This window comes from Nelusetta ayraudi, unplaced genomic scaffold, assembly GCF_046127955.1.
Source record: "Nelusetta ayraudi isolate G7.1 ecotype Tasmania unplaced genomic scaffold, CSIRO-AGI_Nayr_v1 ptg000024l, whole genome shotgun sequence".
NCBI classification, from domain to species: domain Eukaryota; kingdom Metazoa; phylum Chordata; class Actinopteri; order Tetraodontiformes; family Monacanthidae; genus Nelusetta; species Nelusetta ayraudi.
Window position 1 is genome coordinate 216,383 of NW_027466074.1, and position 23,835 is coordinate 240,217.

General features: G+C 49.5%; 1 protein-coding gene across 1 annotated transcript in view; it reads right to left on the reverse strand.

The window, feature by feature from the left end:
* Positions 1 to 23,835, reverse strand: part of zbtb46 (zinc finger and BTB domain containing 46) — a 68,776-nt gene that overhangs the window by 31,336 nt on the left and 13,605 nt on the right. The window contains exons 2-4 of the mRNA XM_076028506.1: positions 11,227 to 11,447; positions 9,988 to 10,309; positions 9,334 to 9,915 (exon numbers count right to left, since the gene is read on the reverse strand). Coding sequence (XP_075884621.1) covers positions 9,334 to 9,915; positions 9,988 to 10,309; positions 11,227 to 11,412 — 1,090 coding nt within the window. The 5' untranslated portion in view covers positions 11,413 to 11,447. The remainder of the gene's footprint in view (positions 1 to 9,333; positions 9,916 to 9,987; positions 10,310 to 11,226; positions 11,448 to 23,835) is intronic.

The window sequence follows — 23,835 nt, forward strand, 5'->3', positions numbered from 1 at the left end:
GGGGGGCGGGGGTTAGCTGTGGGGGTAATACTGCGAGTGCTCAACCACAAAAACCTCCTGACCCACCCACCCCTGCACTGTGCCAACAGGACATCCTGTCAAGATGCATTCTGGGTAGTCTAATTCTTAGACCTGAGCGATCGATGCCAAGAGATGTTGGTGTGCGTGTGTGTATGTGTGTGTGTGTGTGTGTGTGTGTGTGTGTGTGTGTGTGTGTCCGTATGTTTGCAGTCATGGTTACGACGCCGCGGTTTGATTACAGCTCCACGGTGTGAGTGTGTATTTTCGAACGTCTGATTTAAAACCAGACAATTCTTCCAACGAATACAATCTCACATATTCGTAAACCGCATGCAGGATATGTTTTAAGTTACCAGCTCTGTTAACTGAAATGGCAAAACAGAGGCGTCAGCCCGCCCGGCCGGAGGACGGGGTGGCACGACGGAAAATTATTAGCGGTTTCGCAACCGTGTCAGTCGTATTCCCTGGAAGCGGGAGGCGACTTGTGACTCGTCGACCACAGGCGTCGGTATTTCTGAGGTGTAACGCCGGATTTGTAAATTGTCTCGTTCGCAGGAAATGCGCATGAATGCGCGTGTCTGGATTGTTGCCTCTTCAAGGCGGCTGAGCAGTGTGTGTGGGCTGGTTAGGACACACGCGCGCACGTACGAGTCAAACCCAGGTGCACTCAAGGTGGGTCGGCTAATCTTTAAACTCCCTACCAATGCCCGTGTACACACACATAGACGCTCACACACACACACACACACACACAGACACACACGCGCGCACACTGTCTTTTCTTTCCAACCATTCTTGTCCGGCCTGTTCCAGGGGCAGGAGGCAGAGTGTGTGGGGTAGTGGTTGAGGGGTGGAGGTGGGGGTGGGGTTTGGGTGTGGGTGGTTGCTCTGGGGGTTGTTTTTTTTTTGGAAAACAGCCACTGACAGGAGTGGGGAAGGGGGCCGCTTCCTGTCCAAAGTGGCTCTTTTAAAGCCAGGGAATTATAAATAGAGCAGGTGTCAGTATAGAGCGCTGAAAAAGAGAGGGGGAGAGTGTGTGCGGTGGGCGAGCGAGCGAGGGGGAGAGAGAGAGAGAGAGAAAGACAGACAGCGAGAGTGTGAAAAATTGTGTGAATGTGTGTGTGTGTGTGTGTGTGTGTGTGTGTGTGTGTGTGTGTGTGTGTGTGTGTGTGGTGGTGTGATGATGGCGTGGTGGAGTAGAAGGAGAAGGAGGAGGAGAGAGAGAAGCAGGGGGTTTTTAAGCTGGTGGACGGCCCATAATGTCCAGCAGGATGTGAGGTCATTTGACAAAGATGGCTGGTGGGCGGTGAGAAATGATTGGTTATCTCCGTGATAATGGAACTTTCTTCTTCTATTTTTTTCCCTCCTCGGTGTGAGAAGCAGGAGGCCGACATGCAAAGACAGACAGACAGACAGACAGACAGACAGAGGGGACAAAAAACAAAAAAACGGAAAAGGGGAATTTTTTGCCGGCGAGTGGCAAGTTGCAAAAGTCTGTGTGTGTGTGTTTGTGTGTGTGCATGGGAAAAAAAAAGGGGAAGGGGAGCTGGGGGAAACAAAGGGAGGTGAAAAGGTCACAAAAGTCAATACCTTGGAAGGAAAAAGAGGTGAAATCATCTGCGCAGGCAGAGGACAAAAAGACAGAGGAAACAGGCTGGTTGGCCGGTGGGGGGTTGCGGGTGGGGCGGGGCAAGTGGGAGTGGCGGTGAGGGGGTTGGGGGGGGGTTAGAGGGGGTGAAAATGGAGTGAGTGGCTGGGGGAGGAAAAAAAGACGGAAGTAAAGACGTGGGGCCGCGGCCTCGATACGCCAGAGCGTCAGCTGGTTGGTCGGTTGGTGACGGTGGTTCCATAAAATCCACAGTGTGAATTATTAAATCTAGCTTGCTTTTTTTTTTTTTTTTTTACAAAGGAGGAGTGAATTAGGAAGAGCGAGCGGGGAGAGCAGATTATAAGAAACGGGAGCGAACGGAGGAAGAAAGAAAGTCGGCAGAAGAAAAGAGGAAGAAAAAAAAGGGAAAAGGAGGCGCGCGAGGGGTGAGGGGTTTTGAAATCTGTTCAGGTGTTTTAAATATTAAACCTATTTCAAGTTTAATGAAGTGCAAATACGTTGGGGAGAGTCTTAACTGGATAACGGAGAGAGAGAAGGAGTGGGGGAGGAGGGGAGGAGGGGAGGCTGGGGGTCCCGATTCATTATTTGAAGTGTTCACCTCTCAGACGGCCGAGACTTTGGGGGACCCGGCGCCGCGGGGCGGGGGAAGGGGATGGGGGAGGGGGGAGTCTACGCTGAGGCGCCAGCTAGAGGGCGCTGCTCCGCGCACCCACGGGTGAGTGCGGGCGGGGGGGGGGGAGGTCTGAACCCCCGACAAGCCCGAACACGCAGCGATAAAGCCGACTAATCCCGAGCTGGTGGGAATAAATGTGAAAATGGTGTCTTTTTTTTTTTCAGCTGTGTGTGTGTGTGTGTGCGTGTGTGTGTGTGTGTGTGTGTGTGTGTGTGTGTGTGTGTGTGTGTGTGTGTAGGGGTTGAGGGGTGGAGGGGGGGGGGGGCAAGACAAGGGGGGAAGGAGAGAGGCGAGATAAAGACGTTGGATCTCAAAAAAAGATTCTCGATGTAATCAATGTGCCACAGCTCGAAGGGAAACGGAAACAACAGCCCACGTGTGATTGAACGGTTCGAGTCGACATAATCAGATGCTCTTAGCAGCAGCCTCTGTGTGTGTGCGTGTGTGTGTATACACCGCAAACGGCTACGTACAGGATTGCCAAAAAACCCCCAAGCTGCCACTAAAGGTCACAGTGTGTGTGCGTGTTTGTTTTTTAATACCAGCGGAAAGGAAACGAGCGCGGAACGCAACAACACAACCAGAAAACAAAACAAACAAAGAAAACAAAAAGTATTTCCAGTATTTTTCCAGCGCGGCGGTAACGATCAAGTTAGCGCTCGGCTCCGGAGCGAAAAAAAGAAAGAAAAAGTGTCGGGACAAAAATCAATCATTAACTCGCGCTGCCGCTGTCACAATGGGAGAGTGGAGGGGGCAAGGGATTTTTTTTTTTTTTTTGTCATCTTCTTTTTCTTCTACGTAAAGACGCGACGTCGATGAAAGAAATATGACCGAGTGGGAAGAACACTGGGAGCGATCGGAGGCCTTCAAAGTGAAGAGGCGTTCAAAGACGTCTCTGTGACCTTCATGTAAATAACGAGCTGCGTTCATCACTCGCCGGCGACTCCACGAGCGACACCTTGCCAGCGCTGGATCCCTAATAAAGTGGCCGGTGGAAGCCGGCCCGGCGTCAGACCTCGGTTGTAACCACAGTCCAAGACGGCGGCCCATTACTTTCAATGAAGCTGCTCACCCAGCGCACGCGCCGAGAAAGTTTTATTTCTGTCTTATAGTCTATGGGAAAAATGCTTTTTGGGCCCATTGGATTTTTTTTTTTTTTTTTTTGCTGCAGTACCATGAGTGGCCACCGTGGAAAAAAAATCAACGCACTGCCATATTGCCAGTCCAGTGTCTTTATGGTATATTTATATCCATATAATATAACAATGTAAAATAATATAAACAATATAATCTGACAAGACAGAAGCCAATGCTGCGAAAGAGGAGGTGACAAAAGTGTTCTCTGAAACTGGACCACACGGACGATGAGAGACACTTGAAAACACTTCATTATTAAAAAAAAAAAAACAAAAAACAGTTGAGTGCTTTGTCGCACTGTAGTTTGTTGACTGTTGTTTGTATGTGTGCGTTTAATACAAGTGTCTCGCCAGTGCTTTTCAATTATAAATGTTAGTCACAAAAAAAACAGCTGAGTGCATCACGGTGACACACGCACACACACACACACACACACACACACGCACGCGCACATGCAAACACACACGGTAGAAGACTTTTTGGAAACTTCTGGACCTTTGTCCTCTTTAAGACAGAATTGTGCAGACAAAAAAAAAAAACTGCAAGCCGCCGATGACGCACTCAGAGCACCCCCCCCCCCCCCCTCCCCCATTTTGAGCACACAAGGCACAAAGGTGACAGCGGGGAGCCTGAGATGAAGCCGCGATAGCGAGATGGAGCGCGGAGGAAGTCGAGCTCGCCGGTGGCGGCAGATGTTTGCAGTAGAAGGGCACCTGAAAGAAAAACAAATCCTAAATCCAGCAGCTGTTTGTGTCAACACGGCCGCGCTTTGAAACAGCTTCGTGCTGATACACTGAGCTCCTTTTTTTTTAACGCGGCCGTATAATATCCTTATATTACAGAATAATCCTGTGGAAATCCGCCGCGTGCGACGCTGCGGCGAAGGCACGGCTGCCCGTGTTTCAGACGGTGGGGAGCGGGAGTGGCGGGAGTGGTGGGAGTGGCGGCGGCGGCGCTGCTGCTGCTCATCAGCGACGGATAAAGCAATTAAACTAATCTGGCGGTGAAGGTGCCCTCCTCTGTCCTCCAACACAGCCACGCCGGACTTTACAGGAGTCCGCTCACACAATAAAGGTATTATTCAAAACTCAACTCCAATGGCCAGTGTGTAGTCTGTCGCCCCGGCATGGGCAAACTACGGCTTGGGGGCCTTTGGCGGCCCATTAAGCTTTTCAATCCGGCCCGCCCAACTTGAAGAAATGATATCGTTGGTAAGTAAGTCAATAAAAATAGATGTATTTCATCCATTTTTTTCAGTGCTCCAAAGACACTGATTTTGTTGGAACGCTTTTGTTCATTTTTAATTGACGTTACATCACATGGGTCACCAAAACACCATCCATCTGCTTCTGCTCCAGCCCCTCTGTCAAATTTTAGAACCCCACTGTGGCACGGCCAAATGTTTCAATTCAATTTGGGGAAAAGCGGCCTCAAGTTCGCCTCTAAAAAAAAAAAAAAAAAAAAAAGAAAGAAACCCTTTGTGATGTCATAAAGGGCCGTCATCAAGTTACACGCAACACCCCCTGGTGTCGAGTTTCCTCTCTGCTCCCTGAGAAACGCCGAGAGGCTCATGTTTTGCTGGAATCTTTAGCGGTTGGCTAAGACGGAGTGTTTTTTTTGTTTTTTTCTTTGCAGGAGGCTGTAAACAGACGGCTAAATATGCTTTAGAGTTTTATGGATATTAAATTTGACAGTGTCGTTTCGCTGGAGAACAAAACTAACTGGAAATATGGCTCTGAAAATGGATACAACAGGGGATCTTTTACCACTTTTATCACCTTTATCACAAATCACAGATTATTTCTCCACGACTCGTCTGTCGTGAGGAAACCCTCGTTAACGACGCTGCCGTTCCGTCTCTACTTCTTTCGCGCACAAACCCGGCTCTGTTTGTGTCACTGTCACGGTGCAATTGCTCCAAACACAATCCATCACGATGTAATTAAACAATTGACGCCCGACGGGCCAAAACACTATCGCCGCTCCTCACGAGAAAAATACTCGGAATTCTCGCTTTTGTTTCCTCCCACATAGCGCAAAGTCGTGAGGTGGTGAATAAAGGAATGTGCCTCGTTGCCAAAAGATGAGAAAAAAAAAATTGACCCGCCGCGGTAAAAAAAAAAAAACAAAAACAAAAAAGAAGCATCCACTACTCCTGCATACCTCAAATCAACGTCCACGCCGGTGTTGACGAGCGTTTTGTGTTATTTGTGTTAATTTAAACCCGTTTCATCTCTTCGCTCCACTCGGGGGAAAAGGGTTTTTCTTCGACGTTCGCAGGCAGAACAAAAAAGGAGTAAGTCTGAACTGTGCCACTGCGCTGGATGTGTGACAGCTCTTTCCTGTCCGCCTCCCCTGCTTTTCTTTCGCGACGCCGCTCACCGTCCTAATAGGACACCTTAAATAGAATCGTACATCACTTTCTAATACCTCGGCCCCGTCCATATGCCGCTGTACATCCGATTCAGACCTTCTCCCGCAGGTGACAAAATCCGGACTTAGGGAGACTTAGGGCTTAAGTGGACAATAAGCAAACAGAAGGGCCGTGTACTTTCTGACCCCGACTTAGCCCCTTTTCCTCACACGTAGATCCTTCTTCTCGCTGCAAAAAGAAAATAAATAAATAAATAAAAATACTTGCGCAGCCAGAAGCAGAGAAGCCCTCCCACGAGCGAAACAACACACACCCACCCACACACACACACACGCCCAGTGCGCGCTCCGATGACCTCATTAAAACCTGTTTAGCAATACCCCCCGACACAGCCCCCCCAACCAAAACCTCCGCTCCGAACACACAGTCAGCGCCTCCTGCAAACGGAGTCCACGCTCAGCAGCGAAACAAACATCCTGTGTGCGGAGCCCGCAGAGTTGAAACCCAAACAGTTGATAACCCCGGGGTGAGCAAACTTTTTGACTGGTGGGGCCACAATGGGCTTCTAAAATTTGACAGAGGTGGAGCCGGAGCAGGAGCAGGAGCAGATGGACGGAGTGTTTTGGTGACCCACCTCATAGGAGAACAAAATATATCAAGGGATGTGTAAAAAAAAAACAAGCTGTAACGTCAAAAGCGTTACAACAAAATATGTCTTTGAAGCCCCATGGTGTATAGCTCTTTATTGAAATGATTCTTAAAACACTGAAAAAATGGATGAAATACAGATATTTAACGACTTACTGACTATTAATTACCACTAAGTATTATTACTTTATTACTATTTTATTACTATTTTATTACTATTTTATTACCATTTACTAATCACTAGTGGTAATACTAATATTATATTTCTTGTTTCCCCCCCACCGCCCGTCTGACACTACAGTTGTGAAAAATCTTTGTCTGAGTCTTTGTCTCCGGGCCGATGGCGGCAGAGTCGTTGACACCTGCAGGGACGCTGAAGTCGAGGTGAGAGCAATAAAAACGCTCCTTTCCGTGACACAGCACAGACTGAGGAAGCTGCGAGGCGGCCTCGTCTCAGGCACTCGCTTTGTTTGCGTGCGTGCGTGCGCTCGCGAGCGAACCTTGGAGATAAGACGCACTCGACCGCCGTAATGGGGGTCCGAGTGCGGGTCACCAAATCTGTGGGACTTAGGAAACTCTGATCCGAGCGGACAAACACTGGCGGACGGACGCCGCCGCCGCCGTCGTCGTCCTCGTCTCGGCCTTCTTCTCCCTCACACATTATTACCCCTCTCATCTCGCCTCCCTCCAACTTGCCCTTTGCAGAAGGTCCTTCCCTAAACCCCAGAGAGAGAGCGAGAGAGAGAGAGAGAGAGAGAGAGAGAGAGTGGGAGAGAGAGAGAGAAGGAGTGGGCGGGGGGGAGGAGCCACGGATGGCGAGGACGTGCTGGTAATCCGTGCGGTGACCCAGGTCAATTCAATTATCCTGTTTTCTTTCGCTGCGCGACGCGTGTGCCCATTTCACAGCCAACTCCCTTAATGCGCCCAGGATTAGCTTCTCTTACTTTTTAATGATCTACCTATCGACGCCTTGGGCCCACCGGCGGCGCGCACGCCGACACACGCTTGTGCTTGTGCTCGCACGCGCACGCACACGCTAGTATAAGTGTTTTTTTTTTTGTTTTTTTTTTTTGTTTCAGTCCATCAGTGTTTCAGAGTGAAGGAATTCGCCGAACGATTCCGCGAGGCCCCCGAAGATCAGGACCTGCCCACCGCCGAATGAATATGTTACGTTCGAGGGCCTTCCAATTGCGCATTTGTACTTAACGTGCGTTTCCGTGTGGGAGTGCGCGTTGCGTAAACGGCAGAGGGCCTCGCGCGATCCCTCCGCGTTTGCCGAGGCCGCGCCTCACACCTCCAAGATTTGAGATAATCATCTTAGGCCCAACACCCTAATGTGGAAGCTGGCTAATCTCAGCGCGGAGGAGGAAAGAGGTCAGTCGACACGCGGAAACATCCGATCCGAGTATCTGGTGCGAGCTGCGCGGCGCGGCGCGGCAGCGTGAACTTTAAACGCGGGTCGTCCGGGTTTTGTGGGAGCTGCGAGAGCTGGTTGGGAAGTGAAACAAATGGAGTTACTGCAGCTTTGCTGAGTGTTAAAACAACACTCATGCCCAATTACCAGGCAACGCGTAATCTCGTTACCCCCCTAGTTATTCTCGTTCACCAATCACGCATAAATAACTAGATAACTGGCAGAGCAGCTGTCTCTATTACAGAGGCATGGCTGGGACAAAAACCTGAACAATCAGGTGAGACAGAGGTGTAGTTCTACTTACTTTGAGCCACATTATTATTTTTTTTTTTATTAATACCAGCCCAGGCACATCACCTTTTTTGACCTTCTCAGTTGCTTCAGTTTTGTGCACACAAAAAAAACACAGAAAACTCTCGACTAAACCACCATCACTTCTAAAATCAATTTAAAAGCAGTCAATTGTGAAAAAAAAATTCTCCATTTCATAAGATTCACTGTCAACAATAACAGTCAATACATGTATCCTCAATGACGATACATATTAGCTGGCGTGCTAACACTACCAGGCTCACTGTACACAAACAAGACGATCAACAGGAGAGAGGGAAAAAAAAAACGTCACCGGACCTTCAGTGCCTGTAAGTCTGCGTACTTGCCAAGTTACAACACTGTTCATTCCTGAACAATTATCTTTATATTTTGGACTGAGGGCTAGGGTGAGTCACAACGAGTTCTGGCTATGATCTGGCTGAGCTGGTGCAGTATGGAGCTGAGGAAAGAGCAAAGAGCAAATCCAAACGAGTTTTTCATTTGCCTTCAACAATACCAACCCAAACGTACTGCGCAGGAAAGACGAAAGTAAAATAAATATTCTAGAACATCACACAAGCAAACAAAACCAAAAAAAACTCAACAGGAGATTCCTGTTTTTTAGGAGAAGGTCCTTCCTGACACAGCCCTGCATTTATCCAGGCTTGGGCCCAACATAAGAAGAAGACACTGGTTGGTTTCACCCCCATTGGAAGGAATATTGTACATCAGGGATGCACAGATACCGATACCACTATCAGGTATCGGTACCGATACCGTGGTTGAGCACTAAAATATGCGCCGATACCACAACACTGATACCAGTCGTATATGTCCAGTATGTATATGATAGATTTGTGTTTGTACTGCAGTGAAACTTCTAAAGACCTTGCTGAGGAGTGTTGTTCAAATAACAGAGCATCTGTGGAAAAATGAAAAAAGTCTAACTAATTGTATGAAGTGTACTAGCAGAGTATTTAGTATCGACAATGGTAAGTACAGAAATGCAAGTACTCGTACTCTGCTTGTTCTGTAAAATAGTGGTATCAGTGCATCGCTATTGTATTGTTTCAAACATTTTGTCATTTTGTATAAAGTTTCCAAAGACGAGACTCGCTGGAGACAGAAGGGTGTGCGGGACTTACCAGAGATGTCCTGTCCGTTGTAGTTCCACCCCGCCACAGCCAGCATGGAGGGTAGAGGGGAGCCGGGCCGACTGTCCCTGTCCCTGTCCCTTTCCCGCTCCCTGTCCCAGGTCCTCTCAGCCTGCTGGGTGATGTGCCTGACCGTGTCCTTGTTCTTGCGGTTCTTCCTCCGGCCCGACCCGGACATGGGCTGCCAGGGCCCCTCGCCGCCGGGCCCCACCGCGGCGCCCCCGGCCCCTCGTTCCCCCTGACCTTGGGCCGCCCTTGGGTGGGAGGACGAGGCGGGGGACACCTGCTCCTCCTTGACGGCGACGGGCCGGTAGTCGTGCGGCCAGGCCGGCTGCGAGTCGTGGCAGGGCTCCTCCTGGCTCTCGTGGCTCTTGGGCGGCTCCTGGTCCTCCTTGCTGTACGTGCTGCCTCCCTCGTGGCAGCTGGCGATGGCCGAGTCCCCGGAGGAGTTGGCCGGGCTGGTGCGGCGAGCCAGCCAAGGGGAGGTGCTGCGACCAGACATGATGGAGGCCAGGGCTTCGGAAGCCATGCCCACGATGCCTGCGCCGCCTCCTCCGCCACCTCCTCCACCTCCTCCTGCTCCTCCTCCGCCAACCAGTCCCGTTCCAACGACGCCCCCCGTCCCCACCATTCCCACCCCGCCACCGCCTCCACCTCCTCCTCCTCCGCCGCCTCCTCCGCCCATCCCCACGGCGGCCACCGCTCCCATCTCGAAGTCGGCCAGCTCGTCGGCCATTTCGGAGCGAATGCTGATGTCCAGCGCCGCCTTGATAAAGCTGTGGCACGCCTGCACGATGTCGGTCATCTGCAGGTAGCTGGCGGCCGACATCACCTCGATCACGTTCTTGCTGGTGAGGGCCAGGTGCGCCGAGTACATGAAGTCCAGGATGGCCTTGAAGCCGGTCGCCGTGACGATGTCCAGGTGGGTGACTGTGGTCTGGTGAGGAGGCTCCGCCCCCTTTTTCACCTGGAGCGTGAGACAGCAGCGTTTCAGTTTAACACACCACTGTTATTGGGAAGACAGCCACGTTCCTGATTTAGCTCTGGTCATCTGAGGTGCACGGCAAAACTGCAGAGGACTATTTAATGTCCACCATTAGCGGCTGAGGTGAGTGACCACAGGCTTACAGAACAGATGCAGGCAGATGTGCAGAGTTAAAAGTCGACTTGAGAGCTGAAGGGAAGCGAGTGTATTTTTTTTTGTTTTTTTTTAAGGGGGCAGTAAAACATTCACTGCTCAAGTCTCCACGTATGTTGCCATGCAACTGAGTTTGTTCATTGTCGGCTAAGGCGAGGTGGCTTTCATTAGCAGCAACAAAAAAAAAGAGAGCCTTTGATTTTACTGCACGGCGTCGGTATCGCGCGGCGTCGGTATCGCACGCGGCGGCCCTGGCTGCGCCGTCTCATCTTGGAGATGCAGGTTCTCTCCCTCCATCACTGCACACATTGTCTTTTTTTTTTTTTCGACCAGAAGACCTCTGGGACAAGTCTGACTAAAGTCTGTCAGGGCCCCTCACTTCCAGCAGTCCCTGCTGTTCAGGCGCTAACGCTGACCGGCCTCTCGTGGGGCCAAAAAAAACAAAACAAAACAATGGTTTGGAAAAAAAAAAAAACATTGATATGGCAAAACTTGCGGAGAGTGGCTACACAAAAGGGGCAACTTGAGAGCAGCTTTGCCGAGGAGCAACTGAGAAGAAGCTGAAATCATTTGCACACAGCAGCATGGGAAAGAAACTACAGAAGAAGATGAATTTTAATCATTCACGAAAAAACTTTATTGGGATATTGTTATTTTCTCCAGCAGTCAGGGTGGAAACTTGAATATTAGTGTGTGTAAACACCCTGACTGTTGCCTCCTGCGCCCGTAACAGAGCGGCTCCTCACCTGGCAGTAGAGAGTCTTGAAGTAGCGCGAGGAGGCGAGGAGGACGTTCTTGTGGGCCTTGAATATCTTGCCGTCCACGATGACGCAGACGTCGCAGAGAATGCCGTGCTGCCGCTGCTCATTGAGCTCCCTGAGGAGCTGACGGTAGTGAGAGGAGATCTCCATGTCCTCCTTCCTGTTGTTCATCTGTGTAGCTGAACAAAAGCCTCTCCTCCGAACATCTGGCGAGAGACAGCAGACAAAAAGCACGCAAGATTTGTCTCGGGCGGGAAAAAATAAATAAATAAATCACACGGCGAATCATCTAAATCACCCGCTAAACATCCCCTCTCGCCGAGAATCAAGTGTGCACCAGTGTTTTGCAACAGCAGCAGTGTGTGTCGCAGTCAGCCCAGTCAACTCCTCAGAAGTTGTGTTTCCATTACCCCTAGAAGTGCGCAAAACCTAAATATCGCAATAGGCAACTGGTAATGGAAACACCTAAACCTCTCAAATTTCACCAAAAGGCTTTGTCAGACGTATGGATATAGAGGTATATTGCAAAAGTCTGTTCCACTTTTGCAAAACACCTGCAAATCACAATTGCACTTTGTCGAAATCTTAGAAATATCGCTTTTATTTTGCAAAAGAAAAAGTGTAACGGAAAGCTCTTGAGGGGAAAAAAAGTTGCTCTTTTTCTTCCATTACTCGCACCACATTTCAGAGAGTGTGTGTGCCCAAACCCTTTGTGATGTCATAGAGGGTGTCAGTACCTCTCCCCGGTTAGAGGAAGCACATTGCACATGTTGTTGTTTTTTCAACTGTGAGGCTGCCCCGCAGCTGCCTCCTTTTGGTCCCAGTCCAAACGTGTGGAAGGTCCAACAAAGTGTCAGTTTTAGCAGGAAGGAAAAAAAGTGTGTGTGTGTTTTGTAGGCTATCGGCAGAGGGCTAGATATGATGTATATGTTTTTCAAGGCTAATCCACCTGGATAAAAATAAATACGATTTCAAAATTGGTACAATACGGGACCCTAAAATCTAAAAATGCCACAGAAGTCTATCGAGTCCAAAATCACAGCAAATTACTTTACGGGTGAAACCTTCAACATTCGCAATGTTCAGTTTGTTGTTTCAGACGTCGCTGAAGCTGCGGCGCCGTCGAAAAATCCTGGCCCGCAAAGAAAGGGAGCGAATTCAAACGGGAGGAGGGGTAAAAAAAATCAGCAAATTTAGCCGAGGCTCTCTTTAAAGAGACGAGCCCCGCGTGAGGATATCTCAGTAATGATTGTGACACACAAAAAACAATGACATCAATGAAGAGCACGTCTCCGCTGCTGCAGTTTGATGTCTAAAAACAGCCCAGAAACAAATAGCCAGAAATCTCTGCGCTTAAACTGCGGATGACAGGTTCATTTATATGTCTGCGCGCGCGCGTGTGTGTGTGTGTGTGTGTGTGTGCGCGCGCGAATGTGTGTGTGTGTGTGTGTGTGTGTGTGTGTGTGTGTCTTTGCATCGGTGAGAAAGAGCGTCTGACAGAGAGGAAAATGTGTATGCTTATTAAAAATGTCACAGAGAAACAGTTGAGGAGTAGAAAAACACTCACTCGGCTCAGACCGCTTCACCGTTAAATTCATCAATAAACACAATCATCCTCACTTCCTTTTTTCTTTTTACCTCCGCTCCGTCTCTCTCTCTCTCTCTCTTCCTCTCTCTCTCTCTCAACTCTGAATATTCAATCAAATGTCTAGTTAAGAGAAAAATTCGCTCTTGAACCTTCACCCCGTTTTTTTTTTTTTTTGGTTTTTTTTCTGATCTCGCTCCGCTCAGTCGAGGTCGGGAGCGCAAAGTTTTCTCCCTTTTTTCCGGAGGCTTCAGAGAAAAATCAGCCGCCGCGCCACTGTCGCCGAGTGAAAAGCCAACTTTCAGCATTAATTGACACGATCCAAAGAGCACCCGAAAAAAATCTGTTTCTCACAAGCTTTGTGCTGACTGTTGAGGGGCGGAGGGTCGGGCGGAAGTCAATCTGAAAGACCTCCGCGCTGGGGGAGGAGGGTGGGGGGAGGGGGGGGGCAAAAGGGAAGAGAGAAAAAAGGGGACAAATAAATAAATAAACCTTTTCACCTGTGTTATTATACGCCGCGTTTTTGTGCGGCGACATACAAGAGGCATTCTGAGGCTGTACAAGAGAGGAAGTGCGAGTGAAGGCCAAAGTGAGAGAAGAGCAGCGGGAGACAAAAGGGAGACGGCAGCACCGCTATGTGGAAACCATTCAATGAGGTGGCTGATAGACAAAGAGGGAGTACGTAAGCCCCCTGCACACACACACACACACACACACACACACACACACACGCGCGCGCTCGCTCGCACGCGCGGTAGCATCGATGTAGCGCGTTAGCCCGGGCATTAGCGGCCGCCGCTCCCGCTCTCGTCTCGGCGAGGGGCTGAAAATCACGGGGACGCGGCGCGTTACCGGACGCGGCGGTGATTTGTTTTGGGGAACGCCGCGGCTGTCCGATCGGCTGAGCCGTCCCGGGAGTTGACAGCTCGGCCCGGCCGAGGTGACAGCAGCGTTTGCTCGGGGGGCCGGCGCACTTCAGGTCACGTTTGGCGGACGCGCGCTCAAACCTGATGGCTTGTAAGATCAGATAAATCCGCCGCGTCTACCCACCGTTCAGACTGACGGACGGTGGAGCCGCAGCTCCCAGTCAACGACGGCTGTGTTACCAGCAGATGGAAGTTAAAAAAATATATACATATAATATAGTAAATATAGTAATCGTTTAGTCGTAAAAGTAAATAGTAATAAATAGTGACAAGTAAGACTGGATGAAGTAGAATAGGGCCCAAGCCAGGATTATACAGGACACTGTGCCATATGCGTGGATGGCCAAGATGGAATAGCCCAGTCAATGGGCAAACTACGGCCTGGGGGCCATATGCGGCCCATTAAGCTTTTTAGTAAGGCGCACCAAATTTGAAGAAATGATATGAATAGACTTCAAAGAAATCAAAGATTCCCAATGACATTAAATCCCACATTTTCTACATATCCCATGATATATTTGTTGGCTCGCCAAAACACTGCATCCATCTGCTGCCGCTCCGGCCACCGCTGTCAGATTTCTAGAGGCCATTCAGGCCCCACCAATCAAAAAGGTTGCCAGCCTGTCCCTATTGCCAGTGGGCAGAGCTCTGTCCAGCAGGTGACATGGCACCTTCCTCCCTGTCCCGACCGACCGCTATTAGTAAAGTCTATAATCAATTCATGGATGACTTGCAACCTCTCGCAGCGTTTCCTTTCTTAAAGGCGGAAAAAAAAATATAAGAACAAACTCGGGACGCGAGAGCGCCGAAGCCTCTGCCGTCCCTCGGCGTCTCGAAAGGCAAGTTTTTATTTATTTATTTATTTTTGTAGCGCCGGTCTCGTGTTTTCATCCTCCAGGTCACACTCTTCTCGCATTTTTTTTCTCCCTTTTTTCCGTGAAAAAGGAAAAAAAAAAAAAAAAAATCTATTGGCGTTCTAACCTTGAGATATTCTTCCCGCTCTGCATCGCCCTGATGGAGGCATTGAGAAGATTCACCTCTCACCCCCCCCCCCCTCCTCCCCCAACCACCCCCCCCTTTTCCTCTCTCAGGGCCACTGGCGCTCGCGATTGTATAGCCGCCCGATCTATAAGACCGGCTTCCTCTCGGAGCCGCGCTCGCAAACACACAAACAGAAGTCATTTATTTCACAGAGAGAAAAAAAAAAAAAACACTTCAATGGCGAGCCGTTCCCCTTATTTCGCTGCCGGACGGCGCCGACGGCGAAATGCAAGGTTCGCCGCAAACACCGGTCAGCTCCATTTGAGAAGCGGGTTACGTTGTGGCGGCCGGGGGGGGGGGGTCGTTGGCTGCACCAGGTGGAATAAAGTCTTTGCTCAAGTGGGTCACAGTGTGTTTTTGTTCCGATTCGTGGCGTTACATCCTGGCTATGGTTTACCCCCCCCTTCTTTTATTTTATTTATAGCAGTTTCGTTATCGATAAGTAAGAGCAACGGCTGGAAACTTTCTGAGCAAGCAAGTGGGCGGGTTGGTGGGTAAGTTAACTCAACTGCTCCGTCACTGTGGAGAGAGTCTGCGCGCTGGTGGAGGGGATCTAGTCTCTCTCTCTCTCTGTCTTTGCGGGGGAAAAAAAAAAAATCAGAATTCCCTCATTCCTTTCATTCTCTCTTCATCGTATTGAGAGCCGAAACAGACATTCGGAGACGGCGGCTCTTAAAGGCAAAAGCGTAATTTCACTTTTTTTTTTTCATGTTTTAGGGTCAAACGCTACTGAAATTCACAGAGCGAAATCCTTGACATTTTCTTTTCTCCTCCTCGAACAGCTCGACAAATAAAATAAAAAAATTGAGCATGTGAATAGACGGAGAGGTCTAATCAAATTTATCGCCTCAATAGACTCGGAGGCAAACACAGCCAGCAGTTAGGCAGAGGAGAAGAGGCGAATGCGTGTTGACCTCTAAACTCCTAATTGGCTTGTTTCATTTCAGCATGTTCAATTCTCTCCAGTCAAACTCAAAGAAGAACTCATACCAATGGCATCCAGGCCTTCTGTTGAGTGGTGACCATTCACTCAACACCACATCCAAATGTACTAGAGACTCCACAGTTGACTCCCCAAAATGTGATATTAATACGACAGAGACATTTAACGTGACTTCCTGGACGGAAGCTACATTCATGCAAGCTTTGGAGAGTAGGGCTAAGTTGCTTAGCATGCTAGAAAGAGCGAAGGCTTCCATTGTACCATTTGTCTTTCCGGGGGAAGGCTCAGTCAAACGCTGCTCCGGTAGTAAATGGGTGAAATTTAAATTTTTTCCCCGCAAACTACCCCTTTAAGATTCCAGCGCCGCCGGGAGGACAAAGCAAAGCTCTCGCCGCCACGTGAGCGCAGCCTTGAATTTCACATTAATTTTTTTTTTTTTTTCACCCCTTCGCGAACATAGACTCAGGGTGGGAATGTAACATAAAATGAACTTGTCAGACAATCAAGTGAAGAGCGAGAGACTTTTGTGTGTCATCCAAAGCATTAGCCGCCTCGCCAAGGCTACACAAACTGAAGCTTTCAGGATGTCGCAGTACAGAAAAAAAAAAAAGGGCTTTTCATCCCTCTATGAAATTGCACCAGAGGCAAGAAAAAAAATAAAGAAGCAAGGAAAAAGTCATCAGGAGGAGGCAGCCTGACAGCCCGGGAGCGCTTATTTTGCGGGTCTGAGACGATTGTTTCAGTGGAGGATATGCCACGAGAGCTTCAAGTCCCTGTCACCCTTCTGAGGGCAAATCAATAGTGAATGCACCCCTGCCACCCTGGACACACACACACACACACACACACACACACACACACACACACACACACACACACACACACACTAAGCTTCCGCTCTTAAATATACAAACAAATTCAAGGAGTACAAACACTACTCACGCACACGCACACAGACACACACGCACGTTTTCATGCCTAGGCGAGTTGCGGCGGCATCACAGCCGGTTTGTCCCGGTCACATCAGAGCAAAGTCACTTTAGGCCCCGGCCAGACGTCTAAGGAGATGAGACGTGTGATGGAGTGAGAGAACGGGGCTTCTTCCTCCTTCTCCACTTCCCCTTAATGTGGCCTGTCCCTCGGAGCCAGGTCTCTGCCTCCTTGACTGCACGAGGACTGTGGGGAGAAGACGGCGCAAAAAAACAACAAAAAAAAACAAAAAAAAAAAACTCCTTGTGGATCGAACTGATGGAGCGTTTGCGTGATCTAACGGGGACAGCTTCCCCCGGGCGGGCACTGGCTGGGATTCTGGAAGGCGTTGGAGGAGCGACGGGGCTCCGGTTGCACTGCGAGGCAGGTGTATGACGGCTGTACGCCAGGCTATTTTAAGCAAACAAAACCTGCTTGAAAAGCATCTTTTTTTTATGCTTGACTTGCTGATTAGCACTTGGGCAGGTCAGCGTCCAGCAGCAGCAGCAGCAGGAGCTCCCAGCGTTGCTGCAACGTTCATTCTGAATTAAGGGATTGCCGTTGGTCAGGCCAAATTATCATTTAGAGGCCAGTGTGTTACTTGCAAAATTGCCACCCTCGGCTAATCACTGCACTTTCAAATTGCAGGCCGTCGCTCGGCAGACGCGGCCGCTCGGCTCATTATTCGATGGAATGACTTCGGCCCGGACAAGCGAGTCGATCGGACCGAGCGCCCGGGTGGGGAGACGCCGACGCGGAGGGCATCCACAAAACAAAGATGCAACACTGAATAACATCCTGGCGACGAGCCCATTTCAGTCGACGCGTCTCAGTTGTCACTCAAAACGTCTGCCTTTGCGACAAAAAAACATCTGCAATACGTTTCATTGAGTGATAGTGATATGAAATTCTGTCATTCACTTAAGTAATTCACTAATTAACTGACTTAATATTCACTAATTATTTACTATAGTTGTTGCTTGAAGAGGAGCTATTTGGACGATTCTGTTGTGTAGCTGAATATAAAAGTGGATCATATTGTCGAGGGATATTATTGTAGATGAGCTTTGGGGTCACTGTTCAGTTCATTTTCAGTCCAGAGACAAATAACAATAAAGAAAATAACATTAATTAACATCCAGTAATGGCTCATTGGTCAAAGCCATTAATGATTACCGCACTATAGTAGTATTGAGAGTATCAAAGCCGTTAAAAAAATTTCCAGATTCTCAGTTCACTCCATATTATTCAAAATTATGGACAGATGTATGGTTTTGTTACTGGCAAAGTTGAATCAGTAGGTTTACTTTGATCAGAGTATTTTTTTTTAATAAGTATCAGTACTTACTAGAAGTAGTAGTAATAGTACAGAATGAATGACCACTTTTGCCACCTGTGTTGATTGGCTTGTTTGTAACGATGCCTCTTCAGTGTTTGTGCAAACTTGAGTGTCTCGTCACTTTACTGGAAAAAAAAAAACTTGTGTTGGCTGACTCAAAAGCTGCCAACACCAAAACGAAGACTATTCCAGCATCTGCTGGAACGAAGAAAATCACCCGACACCATAATAATTCCCCAAAACACCTGAGATAAAAAGACCGATACCGAGAAAAGGCCCAACATCTGTATTTGCAGCAATGTTTGTCCAGCTCCGACGAGGCGCCGCGCCGCAGTTTGCCAGCGAGCTGCACTCCGGAGTCTCGCGGCTCTCCACTAGATCTTTGTGTACCCAAAACCACTTCCTCAGTTCAACCCACTCCCACTCCGGAAAAGGATCCACTTTTGGCAGCCAATCACCTCGTTCTCACATCCCGACTTCCCTCTTGGCGCCGTCCGTCGACGAGAAGCAGCGGGGAGGACGTGTGAGCGAAACGCGTCCAGAAGAAGGAGGAGAAGGAGGAGAAGAAGAAGAAGAGGACGACGCGGACGGGTGTGAAGAGGACGAGGGTGGAGGAACACCGAGTCCAGATACAATAGCCAAGGCTCCTGCTTCCTCGCCTGCCAAGCGGCCCGGCTCGGCGCGAGCGTCACTTTCGAAAATTGTTGCGCGGAAAACATTTATTCTGTTTGTTGGGATTTATTTTTATTTTTTTTCCCTTCCTTTTCTTTCGCTGAATATTTCCATCGCGGCGCGGCGCCGCAGCTCGCTAACCCCGCCGTGGCGAGCAGTAAAAAGGAAAAGAAACACACGCAGGCAAACAGGTTGGCGCTGTATGAATTATGTATTAAAGCTTTCAAAACAAAGGAAAATAAATGATGTCGGTGCCCAAGAAAGAGGCATTACATCGGCCGGCATCAAATGCAAATACGTATGAAAAATTAAAACGGGAAGGAGGACAAGGAGAGGGGTAGAAATGGACGGTGCCCGTATAACGAGGAGGAGAGGAGGAGGTGGTGGGGGGGAGCGGGGGGGGGGGGGACGCAGCATGCATAAAGAGAGGAATTAAAATGATGTTGGGTTTGGACGAGGGAACGAGAGAATGAACGCTGTGATTCCAGAGGAAAAAACCAAGACATCACTGAGAAACACAGAAGCATCAAACAGAAACATTGATGCTGTGCTGTATTTATTAAACGCTTGTTCTGGTTTTCTTTGTATTATTCTTTTGAACGAATGAATGAATGAACAAATGAACGAATGAAACGTTTGTTCGGTCTTCCCACATCAACTAAAAACATTAACTTCCAAAAAATACCCTTTCCAAACAAAAAAAAAAAGGGGGGAAAATGACGAAATTTCAATGTGCGTGCGTCCACAATCAGGCGAGAGGGTCATGACGAGCATGAGGAGAGGCTACGGAGCGAGCAAAGAAGAAGAAGAAGAAGAAGAAGAAGAAGAAGAAGAAGAAGAAGAAGAGGATTAGGGGGCACTGAGGAAGATGGACAGGGTGAGATAGGAGGAGAGGCGAGAGTGACTCAGGCAGGCCAATATTTTTTAAATATATATATTTATTCCTTCACTTATTTATTTATTAGATTTTTTTTTTTAAACAGCTTTGCTTCCACTCAACTGGGCATCCAGGCCATTATCCCGGGGTTAATCCCCAATCCGACGGAGCTGGCAGCCTTCCGGGACGAGCCGGGGGTTTGGCGGTCCGTCCGCCAAGAGGAGTCAACAACGGCGCACACGCGTGTGCACGCGCGCACCTCGACCTCACTCACCTCCCGCGGCAATTACGCTAAAAAAACGAAGCGACAAGTACGAGCCGCCGAAGACAAAAAAAAAAAAAAAAAAAGCCTGATCTTGTGATTTTATGTCGCGTCCGCTTTCATTCCGTGTCGCCGGGTGTCTTTTATCGCGCGGCTTTCCATCTGTCCGCCCTTCGCCCCCCTCCCCCCATCGACCACCTCCAATCATGGCACATTCTCTCTCTCTCTCTCTCTCTCTCTCTCTCTCCCGCTCACCCGGCGTGCTCCCTCTGCCTGGCTGGCGGCCGTCCAGCGAGTCAAGGTGGACCAAGAGATTTGAGTCAAAGAAGGATCGCCGTGTCGTGTGGAGAGGGAGCAAAGAGGATCCAGGAGGCTTAGTGGGGGGGGGGGACTGACTTAGCTCTACTGGCTTCATCCCTCGCCCTCCTGTCACCAAACCCTCTTCCACTTCTTCCTCGTCCACACCCACCACACACACACCCACCTCCGGATAAACAGTACCTGCAGCGTTCCATATGGACGCTGGGCTAATCCCACTCCTTCCACGTTTCAGACGAGCCGGGCGATCCAGGCCTGCTCCGCTAACCTTGCCCTCTCTCTCTCTCTCTCTCTCTCTCTCTCTCTCTCTCTCTTTCTCTCGCTCTCTCTCGCCTTTAGCCCTGGAGGTGTTAAGCTCCAGAGTGATCTTGCAGGGATCCAGCCATGGCCGGGGGGGGGGGTAGGGAGGGAGGGAGGGGGGATGATCCCGGAACGGCCAGACGTTCAAGCAAACATCACCTGCAGCTCCTCCAAGTGACCCCACCAGCGTCCGAGCAACGACGGAGAGATCCCGCGTTTTCCACCAGCGACCACCTCTCTTGTCGCACGAGCACACGTGTGAATGTGTGTGTGTGTGTGTGTGTGTGGGTGTGTGAGAGTGTGTACTTTCTGGGCTATCTCTCTCCTCAAGGCCCCTCAAAGCCGCCCGCCGCGTCTCCCATGGTAACTCCCTGACTGACGACCCGGGGCTTAGCCTAAATTCTCTCTCTATTAAAAGCTGTGAAATGCAAATAATGAAACATCTCATTACCACTGTGAGAGAACCCAAAAATGAAAGGGGGGGAGGGGGTGGGGGGGGGGGGTGAGAGGACAGGCAGCCGGGGGGAAGACGAAGAGGAGCTGGCCGTCACAAGGTGAGTCTTTTGTTCCACATGCCGAGCGTGGAAACCTCTGCAAACAGAGGAGAGACCTTCCTCCTCTTCTTCCTCCTCCTCTTCCTGCTTCTCCCCCGCTACTCTTCCACCTGCTCTTCTTCCTCCTCGTCCTCCTCTTTCTGTTTCTCCACCTCCTCCTCATTTTCCCACACCTCCTCCTCCTGCTCTTGTCCTCCTCCTCTTCCTCCAACTCGTCCTCTTTCTCCTTCTCTACCTGCCCCTCTTCCACTTGCTCCTCCTCTTCCTCCTCCTCATCCTCTTCCTCCTCCTCCTCTTGTGGTGGTGTCTTTTGTTCCACACGCCGAGCGTGGAAACCTCTGCAAACAGAGGAGAGACCTTCCTCCTCCTCCTCCTCCTCCTCTTCCACCTGCTGCTCCTCTTCCTCCTCCTCCTCTTCCTGCTCCTCCCCCGCTCCTCTTTCTCCTCCTCTTCTTCCACCTGCTGCTCCTCCTCTTCCTCCTCTTCCTCAACTTTCCCTCCTCCTCCTCTTCCTCCCTTTTAATCCCCTTCCACCTCCAAGTCCGGCACAAAAAGAGCACCAGGCCCGGCGGTAGTTTATTTTTTTTCAATTTGCAGCCGCAAAAATGTGACGGGTTTGCTCCTCCCCGCCCTCGGAGGGAAGAGTCGGAAAAGGGAGCTAATACGCTCTGATTGATCCGTTTATTATGCCGACACGGAGCTATTAGGTAGCGCGCTCCCCTCCGCCGCTCAACTCAGACGTGACAACCGTGATTGCTCGCCTTTACGCTGGGCTCCAAGGCCAGATGTGTGGTGGTGGGGGGGGGCGGGGGTTGCCTGGGAGCCGAACCAGCAGCGGATCCATGTCAGCCGTCGCCGTCGATCGCCGCCATCGCGTCAGTTCACGTCGCCGCGAGCTTCTCACCCTCAACTCGACATGGCGCAAGTTTGGACAAACCTTCTCATGCAATTCTTTTCTTTTTTGCAACTTGCTACACTGCAGATAGATACTGAAGGTGTCAAATATATGAGCAAGATATATGTAATTATGCAGCAGAGAAAAACACTTTCAATAACTTTAAATATGTTTTTTTTATGAAAGGTGGCTACTTAGAAGAATTTAAATATAAAACGTGTTTGAGTTATTTTACACTTTTATTGTTTCCTCCATAATTCCATGTGTGCTCATACGTAGTCTTGATGCCTTCAGTGAGAAACTGCAATGTCAATAGTCATGAGAATGAAATAAAGGACATTGAACGGTGTGTCCAAACTTTTGACTGGTAGTGATTTTTTTTTGTGGATTTCTTTTTCCATCTTTGACACATTTCGCACCCACGGATAACGGCTGAAAAAAAACATACTTCAACCATTTCTTTGGTTGTTTTCCACTTTCCCTATTTGTGACCGTGCCACCAACCAAGCCCCACAATACGAGACCAAATAAGTGCCCTCAACAAAGCTCTCACAGTGGTTCACCTGAGGCTTTGATGGAGAAACGTTTACGAAATAAAACTACAAGTATAGCGCCGGAAGGTGATGTGGCGTCGGGAAGCCCCCCCCCCCCCCCCCCCTGCGTCCGCAGGTGTGAGGAGATCAGCCGCCGTGACGGAATAAGAGGGACTTAACGTGAAGGCCGAGGGTGAGGACGCTTCATTAGCGGGATTAACACTTCTGCTGGGGAATTCTGGTTTGGTAGGGTGTTTTTCTTCCCCCAGTCACAGATGAATCTCGTGGTATTTCTTCTGACACCTTTTCGGCTGGTTGATTTTATCACAGCGAATGTTAGTCGTCGTTGTAGTACTAGCAGCAGGAGCTTCACAGCTGCAGTTTGACTCGAAGCAAAGCCGCTCCACATGTTGGGAGCTGGCTTCTGCGCGTCAACTCTGCTACTGTCTGAACTGCCTCTGTTCTGCCTGAGAGCTTTTCCAATCCAAACTTGAGTGCGTGGCTGCAGGGTTAGTGGATAATATGGTCCCAGCCAATCTGAGGGGCGTGGGGGGACGGGAGCGCTGCTTCTACTTCTTAAAATATCAAATTAGGCTACAGATTTCCCATAAGCGGGAGACACCACCTAGTCTTTCCCATTATAGCCCCAGCCCAGAAAAAAAAAAAAAAATGCCCGCTCACTTATGCACTTGTGACAATAGGTTCTTCTTTTCCATGTAAGAAAGGATTTTAGTTCATACATCAGAGTTGATTTTAAATCTTTTCATCGGGAGCCTGTTTGATGGGGCTGATGGTGGTGCTGTGACTTTTACATCCCTTTGTCTGTCCTGTCCCGCTTCATTCCAAATTTTTTCCTGGTTGTTTGGCAAAAAAAAAAAAAACTCACTTCAGCTGCGGGAAGCACCGAGCCGGCCCCCTTTGTCTGTGACAACATGAGGCGATGGAGTGGCTCAAAACTCACGTTTAACAACTACCTTGATCTTCTCTCTCTCTGCCAGAGAGCCATTCAGCCAGAGAGAGTGAGCTGTTCACGTTTGTGTGTGTGTGCGTGCCTGCGTGCGTGCGTGTGTGTGTGTCCAGGCCCTTTCTACAGTTTTTCAGATAATAGAAAAACACACACCCGCCACGGTAAAAAAAAAAAAAAAAAAAAAAAAGACAACCTGTCACGACTCAGCGAGACACGATCGCTACGACGACTGAACCAAACGGCAGCAGGCTGCTCATGAGCCGTTGAAACAGCGACTGCGGGCGCAAAAAGAAGGTCTCGCTCACACACGCATAAGCAAAAAAGAAAGCACGTGCCAAGCGAAGTGAGCATCGCGTTCGGATGTGAAGCGATGTTAAAGTTGACGGCGCATGACGCCACGGTGGAGATGGCGC